Raw genomic sequence first — 23,929 nt, forward strand, 5'->3', positions numbered from 1 at the left:
ACAACCCAAATTATTGTTCTCCCCTCTCCTTTAGTGGTGTCTCTTAAATCTTCTTGAGAAAGTTTTAAAGTGAAATATACCACGCTAAAACAAATCCAAAGTAAAATTGTAGCCTGTTCCAATTTAGCAGGCTGTAAATATTCAGCAAACCGTTTAAGTTATCCCCAGTTCTCTCAAAGACAATGGGATTTAGGCACAGTCTTGAGTGTTTTAGCAAACTAGGAGAGCTGTAAATTTGGCTCTTTTTTTGTCTTTATGTCCTTTTTGGAAGTGACACAGACATATTTTACCTGAGGAGACCTAGGAAGCATATATTCCACTTGTATATTTAGCTTTATGCGTCTAATGTTGATACAGTAAATCTGAAAACTAACTAGAACTTTTAACCTGTGGACATACGGTTTGTGAAGTACCTTTCAATACACAAGAAGCAAAAGAACTTTGCAGGGTATTTGATATTTGCTGAGAACATTTTAGGATGGGAGGTGAAGCAATGCCCAATGATTAACCAGGAGGCACGGCTCGGGTGGAGCAGAGTTTGAATTGCGGCCCACCGGTTGCGTAGAGATACGAGCTGCCGAAGGTTTGAGGCTGAGCGCATGTTAAAATGCAGCGGCAGCTGGCCTGACAGAACGGTGCAGGCAAGGAGCTCTGCAGGTAAATGGTTTGATGCTTGGTGACCCGTCTCGGTGCAAAAATCATCTCTCTGTCCTCTCCTGATCTGGAAACTCACTTCCAGGCCTGGTATAGGTGAGCATGTTGCTGATTTTTTTTGTGTTCGGTAAAAGCAATTAGGTAGTCAACTTGTTACACAGATACCATCTATTTCTACTTTGTTTTTACCGGTTTTGTTCCTTTGTTTTTGATTACCTGTGTTCGTTCAGTTAGGGTGGTGAAAGTACACGTGCATTTCATTGTTTTAAAGTTATTTGTGTTGATTAGCACTACCACAGATCCCTGGGCTTTAAACAGGAGACCTTTACATAAAACTAGTTTTGGTAATTTCCGTTTTATAAGACATCGATATTGTAGAGGCGCTATTCTGAGTCTTTGAAAGAGCCTACAACTCATTTTCACCGAAATAATAATGATCTTTTCAATAGTGTAATTGTCTTCAGAATGGGGTGGTTTGAAGAAACTAGAAACTTGATTTCCAGCTGGCAGTATGTACATTTCATGCCTAGGTGTGTTTTACAATAATAAAAATGATCTTAAAATGAAACTGTTATAAAAACTTCTAAAGTATTACGTTTTTACATATACATTTCACTGTCAAGCCAGAAATTTTACTAATGATAGTGGTAGAGCTGTGGAGGAGGGAATTGGGTTTTGCTTCACCTCGGGCAAAACAAGATACATTACTTTTTGAATTTGGATTGGAGTTTTTTCATTGCTTGTAGCGTGAACACGATTTGGGTCTTAAATACCTTGGTATCTGCAGAGCTGGGGAGTTAGGAGGGTGCTGTGTATCTTTGACCTCTAATGTGAGCTGATTTCCTCAGGAGGGAGGACAGCGTGGCTCAGGTTCTGTAAAGATTCACCTGTGATTAAACATATTTATGTAACTGAGCGGGCTCAGAGTGCTTGATGTTACCCGCTCTTAAATCTTTGCAGGATCGGATTATCAATCTGTATCCTTCCATAAATTACAGGGTTTTTTTTTTTTCAGTCTCTCTGGAAAAGTTAGCCTGTTTGACAGGCTCTTGACACCTGCAAAAGTAAGTGTAGGGGCCGTATATAGTTGAGGATCCAGACAATTTTGGTTTTTAGGGTTTAGTTCACCATTATTAAAACAAACAGTACATCTGCAATGGTTAGTGGTACACAAACATCGTCTTGGTGGTCAGCTGAATTCCAGATGCTTGTTAGAAACTATGGCAGTTACGTTTCAGACAGCGAATACAATATACAGAGGTTGGGCGAGACTTGCGCATTCTGTTTGCAGCATTGAAAGCAAAAGGCTTCTGTGAAGAGATCTCTGAGAAAGTCTACATTTTATTTGGCCCCCGACAATGCTGAAATTCATTCAAATATGAATAACAAATTTCAGCACGCTGAGAGCAAGCTGAGCTTACATCTAATTCAATGCGATGTTGAGTTACCAGCTGATTGCAAAACATTAGCGGAACTCATGACTTTGGGACTGGACTACAAGGGGTTGGAAGTGCATTGGTTAAGTGGACTTGAATGGGGCTTCATGGGTAGCTAACTGGTTTTGAACGGAGTTGTACAAACAAGATGTTTGAGTCAAGTTGTTTGAGCCTGGCAGTGGGGATCAGGAGCCTTGGCATCGGTTTGATGCTTTCTTATGGAGTATTTGAGTGAAACGCTTCACCGCCTGTTCCTCTGTTTCCTTCTCTGCTTAGGGAAAAAAAAAAGGCCTTGAAACTTGCTTATTCATGTGTAAGTTCTTGAAATTAGAAAAAGTTTTTCTTCATTAAGAAAGGATTGAAGTTAGTTTGGCTGTATCCCAGATTCTTCAGTGCTGATAATTGTGCCAACAGTAAATCTGTCTGGATGAAATTCTCTAGGAGTGATCTGATGCCAGGATAAATATACATGTAAATATTGTCTTCATGTTTATATGTGCAAACAAAATTTGATTAAACTTTGTGCTATCTATCTGAGCTATAGGTCCTGCCCAAGCACCTCAGTTAAAGAAATCTTCCTGTATGGTTTAGTTTCTGCATGTCGCAGATAGGTGTGCAGACTTTACAGTCATGCTTCCCCTTCTTCTCCATCTCTACCCTCAAAAAAGGCAGATCGGTCCACCCTTTTAATGCCGATGTCGGACAGATACTTGTGGCTTTTCAGTCATAAAATGGTTAAGTACGTGTCTCTGTAAAACGAACTGCCTGTGGCCCCACTGAAACTGGAGTTTGTGGGAGTAGTGATGTCAACACAGGGTTTGATCTAAATAATTCAGTCAGGTACATTCATGGTAAAAGTGCATAAGCCAGTTGGATCAGTTTTTAATTCTCAGTTACTGATGAAAAGAAAGAGCATGGTGTTTAAGGATTGCACTGTCTATAAATTCCTTGTCTGTGCTCTAATTAAAACTACAATCACATCCTATATGTTATGAGATGGTCCAGTTTTGTTTGTGCACCGGATGAAAGCTGTCATGTTTGTATCAAACCAATCATGCTGCATCCCTGTACTTGGCATAACACGGCTATAATTAACAGGACTGACGAGGTTTTCCCACCGGTTTAGGATGTCAATGTGGCGTGAGAGTTAAGGGTATCAGCAGTCCTTTCTGCATAGTGAAGTACCTGTTGGGAGAATGAGGCCCTGAGATAAATGTCCCCTTGTCTTGTCCTTGTCTGTATTGCTGTATCACAGTTTGTTTTACAGGTAAACTATTGTTTTTTTCATGTAAAAATACAGTATGTCAGCTGTGTCTTCTAGCCACCAGTTTTGCACAAGATTTCTAATTATCATTGGGATTTACTCCTGACCATCACATTCAAGTGAAATTGGCCAGCAGATTCAGAAGTTGACAGAGAAAAAAAGTTTGATATAAGCAGATAGCCCTGGCACAAAGCGTAGTTTCTTTTAGAAGCAGAACTAAAATGTATGTGGGATGATCAGGTGTGTGCTGACACATTGCTCAGAAGTTGCTAGGATGATGGACTAACAAGAGGTGCCGTGGCTTGACTTGGACATTGCAGGTTCAGTTCCCGGTTTATGCTTGTGACCTGGAGCAAGCGATCTGGTCTGGTTTGTGTATGGTTTTTTTTCCACAACGGTTTTGTGTTCACTGCTTCGTATAGTAGGGGAAAAAAACCCACAGAGTATTCTTCATAACAATAATACTTACTTGTTAATTCTTTTCTTTTGCAGTTCATTTTGGAAGTGGATAACTGCTCAGATTGCAAGAATAACAAGAGGTTAGTGCATAAGCATTCCTAATTTTATAATGATGTGATTTTCAGCTGTGTGTAATTGTCATATAAGTGCATCAAAGTCAGGCAGAGCAGGGTGTATCAAATATTTATTCCCCGTCCCACCTGTCTGTGTGCTGTGAGGTGCTCCTTTGTTTTCTCCATCTGTCATGCGCTTTCTTTCTCAGTTGTAATTTTTTTTTTTGTTAAATTTTGAAGAAAATACATTCGTTCCCTGTTGGAACAATGCTGAATTTTTGATACTCACTTCCCCGTATTAAGAGATTCTTCTCTATGTAATGATTTTTTTAATGGAAAATGGAGACCTGAACTTCTGTATTTTCCTCTGACAATTGTAAATCATGCCACTAAGTTCCAATATATTACCATAAAGTAGATACTATCCCCTTACTGACAAGGATGATCTGAGACCAAGAGGTTAAAGTCAGGGTGAAGTTGCAGAAGATGGCTGAGCCAGTCTGACAGCTCACTGCTGCCAAAAAGGGGAGGTTTTTCTTCTGTCCCCATCATTCCTTACCAGTATCTTCCCATCCGCTCCATTTGCTGCTCCAATTCCACTTGCGAACCTCGCCGGAAATTATCTTGTTTTGTTGGTTACAGTTCTAATGATTTTGTTGAATCAGATCAGAGGGTGGTCTGGAAAGCACCAGAGCTGGTGGGGTTGAACACACAGCTGGGGCAGAGAAGGGAGGAGGTAGGTATGAAAGGAGTGGGACCTTCCCCTTTGGCAGTGGTGGGTTGTTAGATTTGTTAAAGTCATCCTGGTGGTGACTTATCCTCAGACTTGAACGAGCTTTGAGGATTGAAGTCTTCCTAAAGCTTGATCTTTTCAGGTTAAGGATAAAGTAGATGGCACAACAGTATGTGGAAGAAGCTTAAAATTAATTGCTGCTTATGTTATACCTGTTATGTGTGTGGAGAACTCTTAGAGAATCATTTTCTATAAGATACTAAGTTAATCCTGTAGTTGTTCCAGAGTCTGTGGATGCTTCTCGAAGTGAAAACTTCAAAATTACTCACTTTGCCTCAGTTGAAGCTTTTCTTGCCCTTAAGCCCAAAGGTAGCCATTCTGGCTTGAGATGTGCTTCAGCTCTTGGCATGGGAAGCTGAGATCATATTTTAGGGAGGCAAACTATATGCTCAGCTCGTTCTTTTTCTCTTGCCCAAGTGTCTGATGTTGACCACAGTTGGAGGTGGGCTCGTGTGCTGAACAGATCTTAGGTCTTGCCTAGCCCCACCTGGCTGGCAGGCTGCTGGCCAGTACGCTGTATCTGCTCCCCAGTTTGGTAGATCAGCTCAGATTCCTAAAAGAATCCTAAAAAACGTCAGGTCTTCTGAAAAAATGTAAGAGATAATGTGTCTTGCACCTGGCAAGGCCTGGGAAAAGGGTGTTTTTGACCAATCAAATCCAGCATTTGAATAGCAGTAAATAATGCTACATGCAGTACCTAGCACAATGAGTCCCAGCGTTCAGATGCTGTTGAAATAGAGATTTTTAATCACAGAATCACAGGATGGCTGAGGTTGGAAGAGCCTCTGGAGATCATCTAGTCCAACCCCCTGCTTAAGCGGGGTCAGCTAGAGCAGGTTGCCCAGGACAACCAGTCAGGTTTGAAATGTCACCAATAGCTAACTAACCAAAGAATAATAGTAAAATAAAAATTTTGGATTTCTAGTCACGCATTTGTATGTGATTTTTTTTTTTTTTCCTAAGTGCCTGCTGCAGCTTTGTCTAAACTAGCAGGTTCTGCAACAGATCAGAATGACCAGCTGCTTTGATCTTAGAGTCCTTGTGCAAACAGAAGAGTCAATTATTATAGCAGAAGTAACTATTCTTGATCCTGGACTCCTGTCTGGGTTCAGCTATGGTGTTTTAACATTGCATCTCCTATCAGAAGTGAACCTTGCTTTGTCCTCTTCTTTGTTCTGCAACAGCAGGTATTAACCTCTGGCTTTGTTTGCTTTCTTTTGCCCCTTACAGTGCTGAGAGCCCAATTTGTAGGAGCCATGGAAGAGTCCTCCCAGCCTGCTAAACCCCTGGAGATGAACCCTCACTCTCGCTTTATTATTGGCTCTGTGTCAGAGGATAACTCAGAAGATGAGACGAGCTCCTTGGTGAAACTTGATCTGCTAGAGGAGAAAGAGAGGTCTTTGTCGCCTGTATCTGTCTGCTCGGATTCCCTGTCAGATCTAGGACTTTCTAACGCTCAAGATGGCCTGGCAAACCATATGAGGTACGGATAAAATAGTACTCAGATTCAGTCTTCAGTCTTTTTACCCCATCCATTCCAAAGATAATCCAAAGATTTAACTTTATATCTGGGTTTAGCCTCAGATTTTTTTGTTGTGCCAAGACATCTTCTGGCATTCTGTTTCAAAATGACCTCTTGTATGTTTATCTGTATCAAAACCTTCTGTTTTCTGTTGGTTTTAATGAAATATCTGTGCCTAAATTCCTTAAGCACCTTTCAGACATCTCAGCTGTTGAGTGTTATGGTGGGCTTGCTTATACTGCCTGTCTCTTGTCCCGGCTTTCAGAAAATGGAAATGTGCTGACTGAGATCTTTAAAGTTTTCACTTGTGTATGTCTTTTAGGTGGGCCATGTTTGTTGAGGACAAGGACGTTATTTGCTTATTTTGTCTTTGTATGGGATTTGATGCTTTATGTGTAGCCAAAGAATTGGTAGTACTCCTGGGTAAGATCAATGACTCCGTATTGCTTGGAATGTTTTTTTGTTGTGGATAGAGAAAATTTGGTTTATAGTTAAAGAGAAGATTGGTATCCTGCAGAGTGGTGATAATACGGTAGCTGCTGCTTGTAGCTCAGGGAGATGTTGGTGTCATGGCTGGGAGAAGGGCTGTTTCACTCCTGATTCTTTGTGGCTCAAATGAACTATGAAGTTGGGATTTTGAGATCGTGGTGTTAATACTTCCTTGTCAAAAGGCCCCTTTATTTTTACGGTGTCGCTGATTTGCATACCACTAGCGGGATGTACCCACTGGGATTTTCTCTGTTACAGGCTAGGTGTCTTGTACTTTCCAGTGTGTGTATGGATCACCGTTTCTCAGTGTCTGATCAGTCTTGCTTCACTCTTCCATGTCCCCTTCATTTGTTTCCCATATTCCAGGAGCTCTGGTGCCCAGACCTGTACGCAGTACTGTACCTGAGGCCTTGTCAGTGCTGGGTAGAGTGAGGAGGTGTTGTACATGGGGAGCAGCAGTCCATGAACAATCACCACACTGAATATTAGTAAAATTATCTTTTACTAGGTGTAATATTTGCACTTGTCACTACTGAATTGCAGCAGCTCATTTCAGGTTACTTTGCCACCTTGTAAAATTCCTTTAGAATTAGATTCTTGATTCCAAAGCATCTTCAGTCATTCCTAGTTTGATGGTAAGCTCCTAACTGGTGAATTTAAAAAGAAAATGTTAAACAGTGTTGGTGTTGGAATGGATCCTTACCAAAGCCCTGCTTCTTACATCCTTCCAGTTTAACAGAGCAGTTGCTCACCATTGTCTGAATTTCCGACTACCCTGCAATTGTTTCATGTATGCTCATTCTATTTATGAAAACATAATTTTGGACAGTGTTAAAAGTCTTCCTAACATCAAAATTTACTGCAGCAACTGACAGTCCCCTGTTTGCAAGCCTTTTTAGCACGTAAGGAAGGAAATGCATTTTTGTATAGGAAAGATTTGTCCTTGACATCTTCCAGGTGGATGTAACTTGCTGCCTTTTTGTCTGCTAGTTCCTTACAAATAGGTTTGTGATTGTTCTGGTGCCTTTCAGCCTCAGGTTCTCCCAGCAGATCCTCCCAGTGGTCAGAACCAAATCTAGATTTGCTCTTGATTTGCTTTTTCTGCCTGCCTTTTTAAAAGGTGTCATCCCATTCCAGGAACATACAGGACAGTCTGAATCCCACTATAGTTTTTACTGAACAATCCTTCACTACCTTTACTTTGTTGCTTGTGAAGAAATGGTTGGTTCCAAAAAGGCTTCTGGCTTTTACTGACCGGTGGTAGATATTTATACAACCAGCTAATCCTTTCGGCTTGCTCTTCTGTTTTGCTGGTTTCTTTGCTTGTGCAGATTAAGGAATTTTAATCTGTCCTTTTAATGATGGTTCCCTTCCCACTTTGCTTGTTTTCAGAGGCTGTCTCTCTAGTAGCAGGCTCTTTGGGTTGAGGCAGAAGGGGGATAGTAGTCCGTACTTTACAGAATTGTTATGGTCATACTGATGGACATGTTTAGCCAGCTGGCACTAACATAACAGATATAAAATCTTAAAGCAAATTTAAAGGGGATTGCCTTTCCAAAGACTGCCAGTTATAATAATTTGGCAGCACAAAAGGTAATTTTGAAGCAGGAAAAGATCTAGCCCTGTAACTATATATATTTTAGGAACAGAAGGAACCGGATGAATGCATAACCATAAGTGTGGAAACAGACAATAGGAGAGCAAGAAAATCAAGCAACTTCTAGGACACTGCCTGGCATCAGAGAGCTATAATGCAATAGGTGTGCAACCTTGAGCACCTCTGTTGTAACTTGCTTACTTTGGCACTCTCTTTTGAGGGTGCTTGACTTTCAGTTAAATTGGAGAGAAATGCCAATTCAAATAAAAAAAGTTACAGCATTATAGTCTGTTTTTCTAAGATAAAGTAAGATGAATTGAAAGAGTTTGCCAGGATGGTAGTCCCTTCCATCAGAAGATTTCCAAATAATGTTTACAGATGGAGAAACTGAGACAAAGACAAGTTCAACAACTTGCCTGAAGTCACTCTGTGACAGTGAATTAATGGAACACAGGTATTCTTGCTTCTAGCTTCCTTTGGTAATCACAAAGGTACAACACTTTCTAAAGGGACAAAGATAAATTCATGGGGACTTCTGTACAGTTTGACTAATGGGTCAAACAAAGTGCAGGTCCAAGAGAACAAATCTTTTTGAAGAAGTTGCCAAAAATCTTTCCATTTGCTGGTTAGTTTCACACAGGAAATTTTGGTCAGCTAAAGATAGAGATAGCTTGTATTTGAGGTGAGGGGCTTTGCTGCAGAGAAGTCCTTCTCAAGGAACAATTATGTTTAAAATCCAGAAGTAAGTCAGCTGAAAAAGGGTTTGTGAGTACCTGAACTATCCTTTTACCTCTCATGGTCAGGTAAGTGTCAGCCTGTTGCTCTGGTGGCTAGAGAAAAGAGATTTCTACGTACAGCACAGGAGATCTGGAAAGCAGGGTTGTCAGCCATCTGATCAAGTTGTTTTTTCCTCTCATACTCTAGGTCACTGAAGGTTAGACAGTAAAACTTCCTTTCTCCTCTAAACTCCATTTTGTTGCTTTGTGGAGGTTGACTGTAAGACTGTCTAATCCATCCTATAATACTCAGTGGTAGTGATCGTTTGTACCTTTTGTGCAGTGGCAGTTCCAGCACTTACCTTGACATCCCAAGCAGATTTTCACCCTCTGAGGAGCACGATGTCAGTATTAAAATGACTTTGATAATTAGAAATGCTCTTCCTTGGTCATCAGCTCTCATGAACCGTCCTGTTCGTGCTGTTTTATAGCAAAGAACCTCATGCTAGTAGAGGCCAAATTAACTATCTTTGTGAAAGATGCTCGAGCCTCTGATGCCACGATGGGAGTCTCATGGCAGTCGTGCCTCACATCGCATCTGGTCGTCTGAGAGCCTCTTTTCCTGTAGTAACAGCCATTGCTGCTTCTCTCTTGCTCTTAGACCCCCGTAAAAAGCGCGATCACATTACCAGTTCGTGAAGCATAGGTGTTTCAGTAGACTGCTTGGCATGTGTTCAGTACCTGAGATATGCAGGTCTCCTGTCTGAGCTGGAAAACATTGCCGAGAGCTTTATCGTCTGATGGGGTTGTGATGTCTAATCGATATATCCTGAGCCAGCTATGGGTAGTCTGTATGCCAACTCATGTTTCTTCATTTGAGCATGCAGAGTGTGTGTGCGCGCTGTGTTGTTCCATCTATCACCTTATTGATCTTGTTAAGTGTTTATGCTGTTGCTAAAGACAGTCTTGCTGGGACAGGTTGTACAATATAGGCTTCTGTACCACTAGAGATCTATGAAGACCTTTGATTGTGCCAGTTGGCTACTACTGTATAGGATTGAGAAAGCCATGCTCTGATAATGAACTTTAAATTGGTGTGTGGTACATCAGCCCTTAACAGAAACTGCCTGTTGGAAGAGTAACCATGCAGATTACAATGTTCTGATTCTTTTCTTGCTTGTGGTTGTGCTTTACTTAAAGAGTCTCAGTAATAAAAATCATGTAAATGTCCTCCTCACTCTGTTAGTTACAGCGTCTAACATTGGAAACAAGTGTTCTTAAAGAAAATACTCTACTTGTGTACAGTCTACATCAACAAAATTTACTTTGTTGCATTTTGCACCTTTAGATAATAAAAACCAAGCATACTATTTTTTCTTAATCTTTTTGCTTCCAGGCATAAAGCTCATGGCATGAACTCAATTGTCTTTGAGTTCAGAAATTTCCATCAGCGCTTCCAACCGAAGGCAGTGGTCCTGTTGGGATACAGTTTTTGCTCGTTGTGTAGTGAGCTGTTAGACAGTTGCTGTGCTCCTTTCTGAAGTTTTAGTGGTAGATTAAGTAAATACTCTATAAATGCTGCTTGGAAAGTACTGTGGTTCTGTTTGTTTTGTTTAATAAATTGTTCTTGACTATTGCTAAGTTTAAATCTTAGCCTCAAAGATAGATCTTGCATGAAATTCTTGTTTAAAATAGAATAAATCCTGCATGTCTTCTGGTATTTATACATCAGGGCTCTGGTTTCATAAGCAGTGAAATGGGTGTACGAAGTCACCTGACAATCCGCTTCCGTCGTCTGAAAGCCAAATTTTTGGAAGTAGCTCAGCTGTGACCTCTGATGTTAAGCCCACAGAGACTTTAGCCCTTAGCACCTAACAGTATTTGGACTTCTCAGTAAATAGTCTCAATAAATTACTGAGATGCTTAAGAAGAACTAATCATCTATTAAAGTAATTTTGGAAGAACACCTCAATTTTAGTCTGGACAGTAGTGTGTTGAGTATGCCCAGCCTGGCACTGGGACAGGGTGCCTGCTTAGAAACCAGTCACAGAGTGATTGCACAGAGTACTACAAGAAATAAAGGATCCTTTTGAGCTTGTTTTGAATTTTAAAAAATTCCTTTCCGGTCCAGCTGTTTGTGGTTAGGAGATTACACTATAGAGCATTGATCTTGTAAAATTATAAGTGCTGCTGTAATTTTATGCACAAATGTGTGCATAGAAGTACAAATGTGCTTTAGTGTCTGCAAGGCTGATGCTTTCACTGCCCTGTCTGAGACTGGCCCGGCTGCATCAAAAAGGATTTTTCCTTTGCTGAACTGAGTCCTTCCCGTTCCCGGCTGTCTGCATACTCCTGGCTGTGGGGCCGCTGCTGGAGTTGAAGGCTCCTTCTCTTGCTCTGCTGTCTGTGCTATCAGTTGCCGTGGTCCTGCTGAGGTTTTTTGTGTGGGGCAACTTGCATGGGTTTGCATCTCGCAGACCAGAAGGCCGTTCGTGAAACCGGAATGGCGTGCCGCTTGCTGAGACATTTTCCTTTGCATGTGATCAGTTGCTGTTGGCTCAGCAGACAGGGGAGAGTGATACTGCTGCACGTGTCTGCAAATTCCTGAAATAAAGCTCTGCATCTTCAAGGGACCCCTGCTAAAACAAAGGATTTGGTTCCCTTTTGTTACCACTTTTGTTACTTGGTTCCCTTTTGTTACTGCCAGTGAGTGATGTTGTGATTGATATTTTGAACTTCATTCACCTGGAGTGAAAAGTTGAATTTCCTCCTGTATCTGTTGAGAAAGAGGAAGCTTGTAAGGTGTTTTGGATTCCTAGCTGTTTCTGGTTATACTGATAACCTGTGAATTATAACTTTTTTCTTCTCTGAAAGCTACTCTGTTTAGTGAACAAATACACTTTAAAGGACTTTTCATCTGCATATCTCTCAAAAGTAGTATTCTTCTTATTTTGGTGTAACAGATATTTTACTCCCTTTGACTGCAGTTAACGTGGGAAACGTCATCTCTAAATTCAGTAATTTGTAGGGAGATTTTGCAATGATTAGTTGGCTGAGATACCACAGTGGCGACAGTATTACTTACCTGGTATTTCTAATTGAAAAGATAATGAAGTATACTTTGTCCCTAACAGAATACTTCAGGGCCCCCTCCTGTATTTTGCTGAATGCCCACGCTTTTTACCCAGACCGGGACATGCAGCAAAGGCATTCAAAGACTTTTGCAGAATCCGCTCACAGCCTAGTGCTTGCATCTTCAGTGGCTGCAGGAGAAGCTGTCAATGAATGTAGGCTTGCAACAAATCTGGGAAAAGAGGAGGTGTCATTAAACCTATTTTTGGTAGGGAAAGCAAAGAATCTCCAGGCTAGGGAGTAACTTGGATCTCTTGACTCCATATCATAACTCTGTAAGACTAGTAGCCGAAATGGGCTGCACAGTGCTTTCTGTACAGGATTCTCTTACACTAGGCAAAACCTCTTTCAGTGATAAATTTGATGCAAAACTCCCCCACCTACCCCCTTAATTCTGTTTGTTAAAAAAGATACATTCTCTCATTCATGCAGATCAGATCTGTTCAACACTTGAACTTTGTCGAAGAGCACTGGGAGGGCTCCTTGCCGAAGGCTTCAATTCTGCTCTCTTCTCAGTTGCGGAACTGTCTTTTACTGTTGTTATTCACTTTTATCTTGGTGGCAGGGCTTGACCTGGAGAGTGTTAGGCCGTTGCTCCAGGAACATGTGGAATTTTGTACTTCATGAGGATGTAAAAGTAGAGATCTTTCAGTACTTTGTGGTTTTAGGAACTGGAGTACGGATATCAATTGGATTTAAATTTGGCTATTTATTTGGATTGATATTTGGATTTACTGAGTATTTTTGAGGGGTGAAAATTTGGTGCTATGGATCTAAGCAGGAAGGACATGATGAAGAAATGGGTTCTGAAAGATAAATTTGAAGGAGGAGGGAAGGACTTGGAGCGTGTAGGAGGCTAGAGGCTTGTCGAGCATGAGACTCAAAGTTGAGTGCAGAATACCTTGGAAAGAAGAGTCAGAGGATCACTGGGTATGTTGAAGAGCCTCAGGAGTGAAGTGATTTTGATCATAGTATGTAAGAGTGAGTGATCCAGAGGAGCTCAGTGAGCTCTAAATCATCAGATTCCCTCCCATAATAACAGCTGTGATGTTGCTTTGGAACTTGCAAGGAACATGAATGATTTGGTGTGTGCATCCTGTGGGTATGGTCCAGTTCAAAATGCATACGGCATGGCGGATAAAAAGCCAGATTTGTGGTTTAGGAAAAGAAAATACGTGACAAACAAGTGTCTTGGCACTTAAAATCTGCATCCATTGCAGCTGTTGGTACTTGGTTATTTGAGAGGAATCCTAGTGGCTTGTGCCAGTTTGGGCTCTGTAGTTTTGGAACCAAAGCTACTGCTTGAGGCTAAAGACCTGCCTGGATGGCTGTTCAAAATCTGCATGAAAGTGAAGTTATTTAGCCAGGGAGCAGGGAGAGGGCTGGTTTTGTTTTTTGTGCTGCATCCTTTATTTAATTTCCTGAAATCCTTAGGCTCAGTCCTTCGTCAGAGCTGAGTTGAGGTTTGTTTTTTTTTTTTTTTTGATTTATAGCTTGAAGCACTGATTCTGGCAGTGTCTGCATTCAAGCCAACTGTTCTGTCCCTTTAAAATCGCAGGCAAATACTATCTTTGAATAAGTCCAGATTGCCAGATTGCTGCCTCCCAGTGCCTGTTACCCAAGCCATAGTGAGCTATTTACTCCAGGTGCAGAATTCTGCATTGCTTGCTGGACTACATATATGGTTGCTCTTTCTCTCTGCCTTTTTGTGAAGTAGGTTGCAAGGGCAGATCTAAAACTGGAGCAGATCTTACAAATGCTTCACATCAGCGCTTACATATCTACAAAACAAAGCCCAAATTGATGATGAGAGCTGAAGGGGGAAAAAAAAATCCTTTCTGGGGGGGTGTGTGTGTGTGTGCGTGTGTGTATGTGCTGCAGTCTCCTTAAGGCTGCCTTTCAAACAAGCAGCTAATGCATCACTGCCTTTGGAATAAACTGCTACGTCACTGATAGCACTTGGCATGTTACAGTGCTGGGATCAATGCAGGCTCCTAGCTGCGATGTGCGTCAGGTATGTCTGTAATGAATGCTTTTTTTCTTGGAGGCTAGAACAGAAGAGAACTGCACAGGCTTTCCTTTTGTCTAACAGCAGGCCTAGGGTCTAAAGAGGGGGATGGTTTTCATATGATATTTGCCATTTGGGTTCTGAGTAGTATTACGTTTAGGAAATGAGCTTTGTAGAGCGTGTGTGTGTTTGGTGGTAAGTATTGTATCAGAATGACACACCCTTGTGTAGCATATTTTTGTAGGGATGTTGCAGCAAATCGTGTCCATTGATTTCATAGCAGTGCATTCGGCTGGTGGAAGGCACAATGAATATTTTTAACCAATGCTGAAGCTGCTCCCCTAACATCAAGCTGTGTGTAGCTGTAGGATTTGTTTCCTTGCAGCTACAATGGTCAGAAGCTGGGTTGGGGGCTGTGGGTGGGGTTTTTTGGAGCACAGGCAAATATTTGGGAAACAATTTTCACAAAAACTGAGAAATAAAAATTCAGTTATGCTGTGTATCAATTTTAATCTCAAATCAGGATCAAAACCAGGAAATCTAATGGAACCACAGATCGTGCAAGTATTTTATTTTGAAAATGATGGAACATACCATTTTCTACATGAAATACATACCCAGTAGAGTCACTGAATGTCTGTTGGGTTTTGCTGGTCTTCCGTAGCGATGACCAGAAGAGAAAGTGACACACATTTTATCAAGCAGAGTCTGCAGGTTCCCGATTCTCTACCCTTATGATGGCTTATTTGGAACTGGTGAGATGGTGGGTTTGTGGTAGCCTCCCTGCAGAGATAAGGGAAGTAGGGGCCTGGAGAACCTGGGAGAGGAGACTTCCATGGCTGGAGTGTGCTGGGGTGTGGGAGGCTGCGACCCTGAGTTTGCTCGGGCAGGCTGGGAGCGGGGATCTGTACCACGGCTGGGTAAGTGGTGTGGCGGGAGGCCTCTCAAGATGGAGCCAGTGCTGGAAAATATTTCAAGACAAGTTGCTTTTTCTTACGTACTTCTGTTTTAAAATGAATTAAATGGGAAATTTTTGGTGTACTTCATAGTTGGGTAGTTTCAGTAGTTCTTCAAAGAGGAAAAAAAGGCTGACAGGTGAGAGAGGCATTTAGTTATTAGGTAGATATATAATGCTGGGGTTTTTTGGTTTGTTTAAACTCTGTTCTTTCCCTGGTATCTCTTGTCTCTGCTGTCTGGTGAAGAGATTTATTTCCACCGTCACTGCCTCCTTCACTGCCACAGTGTGTCGCTGTCCCCTTTACCCTTCTGCTGACAATACTGGAAGAAATTGGATGCGCACAGAGTTGTTTGCCTGCACTTTATCAGACACATGGCACTTGCTGTTGGTCGTCGCTCATATTGCCTGTACTATTCTTAGTTCCCTATCTCCTGCAGTAACCTCACCTTGCCCTTCAGGGCTCAAGGTTGCGTACTGTCATCATGTTAATGTGACAATTTTCTTCTGGGTACTGGTTCCTTTTTTTGAGTGATCCGCTCCTGGGTGATTGCATGGCTTTTGCTCAGACTCTTGGAATGTGTGTGCATCAAATAAAAGCTGTGCTACTGGGATATGGCCCTACACCAGGACAGACCCAAATGTCCTCAAATTTAAAAATGTAATCCAGTTGCTGTGTCTTGTTCCAGCCCAGGTTTGATCGTCACTGTGTTGCTGCACTCATTGCCCTTGCTTATCCTTTCCCAACCTCCAAATTTTCAATTTATGTTTTTGCACGTGCTCGATACTGAGTAAACATTCTTCCTTTCTCCAGTGATGTTACTGGACCCTGGAGTACTGTGGCACTTTGCTTGTGAGGATAATTATTCTTACAGCACTTGGAGTGATCTCATCTCCATTTTATAGGTGGAGAAACAGAGGCACAGAAAACGCCAGTGACTTGTCCCGGGTCTCCTGGCTTCCAGGCTGGTGTCCACTGTGATCTGTTGTCTCGTGCCTGGATCGCCACTGTGCTCTGTGTGCCTGTACGAACTGTGCATCTGACTTTCTTCTCTGCAGCCCTGGAAATGCTTTCCTTGATACCTCCCCACCCACTGTGAAAGTCTGATATTAAATCCTACAGGTTGATTGAATTCTCTCGGCTCGCTGGCCCTCATAGTTGCTCCTTTGCTCTCGCAAAGCTAGCTGCGGAGGAGGTGCTCGCCTGCTCCCGGCGCAGTTGTGTGGCCAGCGGTGCAGGGTTCCTCTGGATGCTGACGGAGCGCGCGGGGAAGCTGTGCGGTCGCCGCTTCCTTGCGTGACCCCCATTGTGGGCAGCGTGAGCTGGGGCTGACCGTGGCTGCGAACGGCCGCCGTGCATCGTGTGGGCTGCAGCAGCGGTGCTGTGTGTTAAGCCTGATTACGTAACCTGTAGATCATTTTCTCTCTTTCCTGATCAGCTGCTTTCCTCTGAATGCAGAAGAGGGAAGCTGCTACCCTCTCTGTGCATGCTGCGTCACAGGAAGAGTGACTGAGAGAGAGGGGTGGTGGAAAGCAAGGGACAAAGGTTAAAAGATTAAAGCAATCTGGGAAGTGCCACTGCTTCAAGGAGAACTGCCTGAGTGCACGAGACTCTCTGCAGCTTTCTCCTGCTGGTTTTTGAGCTGCACTATTGAAAAAAAAAAAAAAAAATAGCAGCAGCTACACTAGACGAGTCATAAGCAAGCCCGAAATCTGTTAATCCCTTCACTGAGACAGCATGGAGGATTCTGCAGAGCAGAGTCAGGAAATGAGATATCACATGCTGCAAAGGTAAGAATTACAGATATGATCGTTTCCTCGTAGCAGCAGCCGTCTCGGACTGAGGCAGTTGGGCACTCTGTACTGGAAATGCATACCGGTATTTTTCATGTTAATTTTATCCTCTGAAACCTCACCAGTGACTGTGAGGTATCTGTGCATGCAGTCTGTAAGAAAGATGCTAGAATACATCTTAGTTGGGGAATCAGTGGTAACTTCTGACCTCTATAAACTGAAGGATAGATGGGCATTTTGAAAGTTCCTACGTAACAAAACACTGCAGTTGTGACCTGGTGATTAATAGGGATGACTCTTACTAACTCAGCATTTATTCTGTTTTGTTTAGAGCTTGGTGTTGTTTCTTCCTTGCTGCCCAACTTCTACCTCATCTTACCCTGCAAAAAGAAGGAAAACTCCTGTTTTGATTATAATGTGTAGCCTGTGGTTATTAGTAAATAAACTTAATGCTCTTGGTATGCTTACTGTCACAAATTAAATGGAACTATACTTGCTTATAAGCAAGTGTTTGTGCGTTATTCTGGATGATGAACCTCTGGTTGTTTTGACATTTTATCTGTAGCAGTATCTTTATGTGTGTAGTAATTTCAACTTGGCAGGATAATTCATATTCATACACGTTCACAGATTCTGACCCCAAGATTTTTATCTCTTTTCTATTTTTGTTGGGACTGTTCTCAATAAACCTGCAATGAATAAACCTGTCTCACTTGTTGGACTGTGCTCCTTCCTTGCCATGCCATAGATTCTGACCCTCTTGAAATACACAAGTTTAGTAGAAATTCAACATTAACTACACCTTTCCTCTTTTTCTTGCCTGTTGGCTCCTGTCCTTGAATTCCTGGGCTGAGATTATCACAGAGCGGTTTGTGAACTCTTACTGATAGGGACAAGTTTTAAGTTCAGTGACGATGTCTATCTCTGAAAGTACAGCTTGCTGGAAGAAGGGAAAGTACACGGAAGAAGAACCTCTGCACACTTAACTTATTCTTATGCCCTTCTCTGGGTATCGGCCAGCAGCTCTTCTTTGAGACAAGTTACTAGACTGGATGTACTTTGGTCTGACCTAGTACAGCCATTTATATGTCCCAGAATATCACTGGGAAATAGGCTTCTGGTTTTTAGCATGCTTTAAAATCACCCTAATGATCTTGTTTTTCCTGTTACCTTTACTTTTCCCACTCTTGGCTTCCTGGATTGCTTCAAAGTCTCTTTCACTGTGCTTACAACAGGTTTTCCCTTCCCAGTTAAGCTCAACATTTGCAAGACTATAACCTGAAGTTCTCCACCAGCATGGCCATTTGTCATGGGAATCTCTCACGTGTGGGAGAGGAAGATTGATGTGTTAATGCAGAACACAGGATCTGAATTTCAAGTGCTGTAAATACACTTTCTTGCTGTTCTGGAAATCCTCACACAGTCGGGGTTCCGCCGCAGTAGGACGTCACAGCCAAAGTAGATGGTGTGCACGAAGGCGGAGAGGCAGGGAAGGATCCACTCCGTCCCGTGCATGGTAGATAAGGACGTCTTTATGGTCAGAGCTGGGCACTGATCTTGCCTTACCTGAAAGATTGCCTCTCGTTCTAGTATAGTTCTTGGTTGGTTGTACCAGGATTTAGCATATACCTCTTTGTATATGTTGTGCTAGATGATATCCTAGATCAAGATCCTTTTTGTTAAGGGGTACTGCAAAGCGCAGTGTAGTCTGTGTTAGTACTGTGAGCGTTCATAGGGAAGATGAGATTTAAACCAGAGACTTAAACCAGAAGAGGAGAATCTGGATTTAAACCAGATACTAGCTACAGTTTGTTCAGGGCTTCTTTCATCAGCAAGCTTTTTAGTCAAAATACTGGTCTGTGGTGTTGCTGTGCTCCTGATGAAGAGTTAAGGAGGGTCTGCATTCCAGATGGGTAAATCTTCATAAGCCATAACGTATTTATGAGGGAACATGAGGGGGAATCTGTGTGTTTCTTCTCAGGCTGTCACCAAGCACCTCTCACAGCAGCTCGTTCAAGCCAGGATGCTTCAAACCTTGCATGGGGCAGTGAACTTCACAGGTATAGCTCTCGGGCTACTTGCCCTTGGTGGCTGTGTTTAAAAGGAGACCTCTTGATGTTGTACGTGACTCGGCTCGTCCTTGGGTTGGTTTTCCCTTCGTGCCCTCCCCCAGCAATTCCAGTCACTTTGTGCCGCATGCCATCCCATTTCCCAGTGGAGTTGCTCAATGGTATCAGCACTTCAGCAGCTGATTAGGCCAGAGGTTCCTGATGGCTTTCCCGTGGCTGAAGGGCAGCCAGCAGGGCCCGCGTGGCTCCTGGGGACAGATGCTGCCAGTCACACAGCTGCTCCGGTGGCACTGGCCCCCTTGGATGCAGTTGGGTCTTTCCAAAGCATTGAGTAGTTTTTTTAAATACCTTCCCAATATTCATCTCTCCTTCCTACAGAAAGGTTCTGTAATCCTGAGTGGTGGCATGGGTAAGGACTTCAGTGTGTTCATGGGAAAGGAACCTGTAATTAAATACAGTAAGAAAAATGGGTAAACTGTGGGGTGACCCGAGGCTTTAAAATAAAAAGTACCTTGTTATTGCCGCAGTCACGCTGCACTACGGTAGACGCGTGGTGCGAGAGTAGGTCTTTGCTTTTCTATTGAGTTTCCTCTCACAATTTCAGCTTAGTAAATTTTAGCAAATCAAATCCTGTCGTGTTTGCAAAAGCAAAGGGCGATGTATCCATGTGTCGCTTCTGAGGAAGCTGAAGCATAAGAAGGGGAAGCAACTGTCCCATTCCCACACAGAGAGACGGTGGCAGAGCACAGGGTTGATCTTGTCAGACACAAAATTGGCTTTCACTGCTTGTAGTAGAAGTAACATGATTAATTTGTCCTCTAGGAAGATATTTAAGACTGGATGGTGGAAAATTCTTGTAAAATGATAGCAGTCTCTCATTTATACCTGGAGACTTATTTGCTGTGGTTCCCAAACAGGATTTCTTTATGGAGTCTGATCTTAGTAGCTTGTTTCACCAAAGCCAGAAAGCGTTGTTGTCATTTCCCAGCTTTCCTAGATCAAAAGCAATGTGGTGGAGTACCGTTGTTCTGTGTTGGGCAGCAATATACAGTGAACATATTTTTACCTGTTTATATGATAGCATAAGCAGAATTTCTCCAGATAACCTGGCATTTGCAGAGATAACTGAAAGGTATTTAAAAAACAAAGCCATCCCTGTAAAAGCTGAGGACCAGGCCGCAGTGGCCCGGAGGCAAGGAGTGATTGTGCTTGTCTGCTTGGGGAACGCGGTCAAGGGGAACTTTACAAATTATTCACATATCCTCTTCTATTTGTGTACATCTGCGCTGCCAAGTTGCTTTTTTCTGTCTCCCACAAATTTCCTTAGGCCCAGTATGTCTGGTTTACACCTTGTAAAGCAAGGCCGGGACAGGAAAAAAGTTGACGTGCAGCGGGATTTCACTGTGGCTTCTCCAGCAGAATTTGTTACTCGTTTTGGAGGGAATAAAGTTATTGAAAAGGTAAGTTACTGACCTTTTTGACTTTAGCATATTGCATTTTGTTCCCTTCTCTTGAGCTATGACTTCTCTCTGTATAAGGCTGTACATTACAGATACCAAAATATTGATATTCCTGAACTTGAAAGTTATACTTCTGCCTGTAATTATTGTGTTTCCATTTTATTTTATATGCGATAAACATCCCGTTGTTTTAGCTTAGTGTGACAGGAAAAAATATTTGAGTGAGCTAGAGCACTTCCGCTGATACCGAAGGATTTATAGACAGATATAACAAAAGTAGCCTGGAAAAACCAGTAAGAAATGTATTTAAAAATACATAATCTTTTAATGGATGAGGTATCTTCCTGTCAGGTATTGAATGTTTTAGCCACTCGTTATGCCTATTCTCATGTGTCCTTCTGCTCTGTAATCCAAACAAAGCATAATACATTAAAATCCTTATGGTCAAGCAAGAGCTGATATGCGAATTGACTGATGGGCCATTAAATGTTCTTGCTGAATTGAATGCTGGCTAACGAAACTGCACAGCCCCCAAATTGGACGAAGAGTCTGCAGAGAAAAAACAGTTTTCATTATTATTGTTTTGTGCTATTTAGACTCTGTCTCATCCCTGCTTCTAATATGCTCAGGTCCTGATAGCAAATAATGGCATCGCAGCGGTGAAATGCATGAGATCCATCCGACGCTGGTCCTACGAGATGTTTCGAAATGAGCGGGCAATCAGATTTGTTGTCATGGTGACTCCTGAGGATTTGAAAGCAAATGCAGGTGAGTTGTAAAGAGTGTGAAGGTGCCCAGCCTTCTCCTTGCACAGACCTGTGTGCCCACAAGGATGCGAGAAGTTGAACGTATGTCCACTGCATCACGTACCATTCTGTCAGGTAAGGAGGAGATTGGTAATTCTGGGAGGAGATTAAGTAATTCCAGTACTGTAGATTTAGGGAGTTTTAGACCAGGTACCGTTTCTTACATTTGCAATCTAAATGAGACCTTCTTTGTGTTTGCAGAGTATATTAAAATGGCAGATCACTACGTCCCAGTTCCAGGAGGACCGAACAACAACAACTATGCAAATGTGGAACTCATTCTTGATATTGCTAAGCGGATTCCAGTGCAGGTGAGAAGCGTCAAAGATAGTTTTCACAACAGGAGGTAACACTAAGCAATCTTCTCTCCTTAAATAGTGAATTGTATCTGGGGAAAAAGACAGGTAAAAGAAATAGACATTACAAACCTATACTAGCACCAAAAGGCGATGCATATTACAGTGCAGTGGATTTCCCAGTATGAATATCTGCAGGAGATAGAAGGTTCCATTCACGCCTTCACTTCCCTACACTTAGTTCCTCTTTGACAGCTTGCTTCGGCAGCCTCCTTTGACTTGCCTACAAGATGCAAGACACTACCCCTTTAAACTAAGCGTACCATGTAGTTCAGGAGGCTGGTCTGGCTTATGAATGTTATGAGGCTGTTTTCAGTGGGAAAAGAACGACTTGAAGTATTTGCATGCTTTCTATTTCTGCTCACTTGCTTGTTTTACTAAAACAAAGAGTGAATTCTGTTACTTTCTTCTGTAGGCTGTATGGGCTGGCTGGGGCCATGCATCTGAGAACCCTAAGCTACCAGAACTTCTCCACAAAAATGGGATTGCTTTCATGGGTGAGGATATATGATCTAACGTCTAGTCCTTGTTTTAAGATGGGTCATTTTAGTGAGATAGAAAATCCTGAGTCTAAAAGAGAGCCATGAGGTATGGTTTACAAGTGCAAGGCTGATGATGCGTCCTTTACAGTAGTCACAGCAACAGAATATGCTGTCTAACAGGGTAGTCTGTTTCCAGTTGTTGAGGCTAATGAAACTGGATAAGGTTTGGACATACGCTGGGAAATAGCTCTTGTATGGGAGAAGTGGCAAGTTCTCCAACATGTCTTTGAATATTGTGAGATACAAAATCAGAAGAGATTCCTGTTAAAGCAGATTGTTTCAAAAGCTGAATGTCCCTGTTGTCATTTTAAAGAGGGTGTTTGTAGATCGGTTTTATGGATAGAGTGGAGTTCTACGTGGACAGTACATGAAGTTTGCGATCTAGTTAGCAGTGTAGTTAACCAAGTGCTGGAGATGTTTGTTGCAGTAAGCCTCATCTCCTGAACCACATGGATCTGAATGTTGGATAAGGTTTTGGACACGTGCCGTGTTTAAAACTAAAGATGGACTTGTGATAAAAAGTCAAGGTCTGAACATAACCTGGGGATAGTTGTATCGTGTTCTGACTTATAGCAGATCTTTTTATCTGTAATGTCTTGAGCCATAACCACAGAAGTACTCTGGACCTTGGAAGAGGAGTGGATTTAAAAGCTGTATTTTAATTCCAGTTTAAATCTCTTACCAATCATACACTACAGTCCCATGCAAACCACATTTCGAGTAAAATCAGGGCACTGAATTATTATTCCAGTAGCACGTGATGTGCACGCCTAATACCAGTTACTAGTACCGGCATCCCTTTGAGAGCAGGCCCGGCTTGAGGACACATGGATGGAGAGTGGTGCTTGCAAGCCGGGTGTGCCGGGACTTCTTTAACAGGATGGGCACTTAACAAGCTGTTGTGATGTGTCTGTGGTTGCGTTGCTGTAGTTTCAATTGCCTTTTCCTCCTTCTTGGTCAAAAGTACTCTAGTCTGTTTGTTTTTAGTTTCCTGGCTGATACAGTTAATGCTCTCTGTTTCGGTTCAGAAGTGTTGATTTTTACCAGTTGAGATGTGGCATGCAGCAACCCTGCTAAGAGTGTTTATTTATCCCTCTTACATGGAACCCAAATCAGACTTCTGGCCATTTCCCTAATGTCTGATATCTCTTGAGTCTCTCTCATGCACTGTTTTTGCTCTTTGCAGGTCCTCCAAGCCAAGCAATGTGGGCCTTAGGAGATAAAATTGCTTCTTCAATAGTGGCTCAGACTGCCGGCATTCCAACTCTTCCTTGGAGTGGCAGTGGTAAGGAGGAAATCACTGTGTTTGTCAAGATCATTCTAATATTTTTTTTCTTCAACACATCTAATCTTTAAGAAGTGTCTGTGCACAAAAAGGCGTTCGAAGAGATGTTCCATCTGTTTAGGGTTTCAAGTTTGTATTATCTGAGGCTTAGACATAGTGACTACGATATATGTGGGTATGTCAGGCAAAATTTACGTGGTGGGTAACGTGCTGTTAGTCTAACAGTACAGCTGTAATACCTGGTATTTCTGCAGTCTCTACTTTTCTAGCCTGTAGTTCTGGAGCACGCAGCCAATACTCTGCTTCCATGGAAGCTCTATACAGTTTCAAAAGACTGTAAATAACAACCTGTTTCTCAGAATTGCACAAGGTAAATGAAGGAGGGTATAATTTGTTGGATGAAAAGATCTGCTCCCCAGAAAACAGACGTGTCAGTTTACGTTCTGCATTCTCTCTTTTGTAAATGCTTCCAGACTAGTTCCTCGTGGAACTAGGACTGCTGTTTGTTTTGCCAATGTCTGACGTGTGAGTTCTCACTG

General features: G+C 42.3%; 1 protein-coding gene across 6 annotated transcripts in view; it reads left to right on the forward strand.

Moving 5' to 3' along the window:
- Positions 1 to 23,929, forward strand: part of ACACA (acetyl-CoA carboxylase alpha) — a 154,630-nt gene that overhangs the window by 14,021 nt on the left and 116,680 nt on the right. For 5 of the 6 annotated variants that reach the window (XM_075518341.1, XM_075518340.1, XM_075518343.1 and 2 more), the window contains 7 exons: positions 3,847 to 3,893; positions 5,890 to 6,142; positions 20,269 to 20,401; positions 21,031 to 21,169; positions 21,409 to 21,518; positions 21,979 to 22,060; positions 23,292 to 23,390. In XM_075518341.1, the coding sequence (XP_075374456.1) occupies positions 5,916 to 6,142; positions 20,269 to 20,401; positions 21,031 to 21,169; positions 21,409 to 21,518; positions 21,979 to 22,060; positions 23,292 to 23,390 (790 nt within the window). In that variant the 5' untranslated portion in view covers positions 3,847 to 3,893; positions 5,890 to 5,915. Of the gene's footprint in view, positions 1 to 3,846; positions 3,894 to 5,889; positions 6,143 to 16,517; positions 16,870 to 20,268; positions 20,402 to 21,030; positions 21,170 to 21,408; positions 21,519 to 21,978; positions 22,061 to 23,291; positions 23,391 to 23,929 lie in introns of those variants that run through there. The other variant, XM_075518344.1, reaches the window with a different exon arrangement.

This window comes from Mycteria americana, chromosome 15 (genome assembly GCF_035582795.1).
Source record: "Mycteria americana isolate JAX WOST 10 ecotype Jacksonville Zoo and Gardens chromosome 15, USCA_MyAme_1.0, whole genome shotgun sequence".
Classification (NCBI taxonomy): domain Eukaryota; kingdom Metazoa; phylum Chordata; class Aves; order Ciconiiformes; family Ciconiidae; genus Mycteria; species Mycteria americana.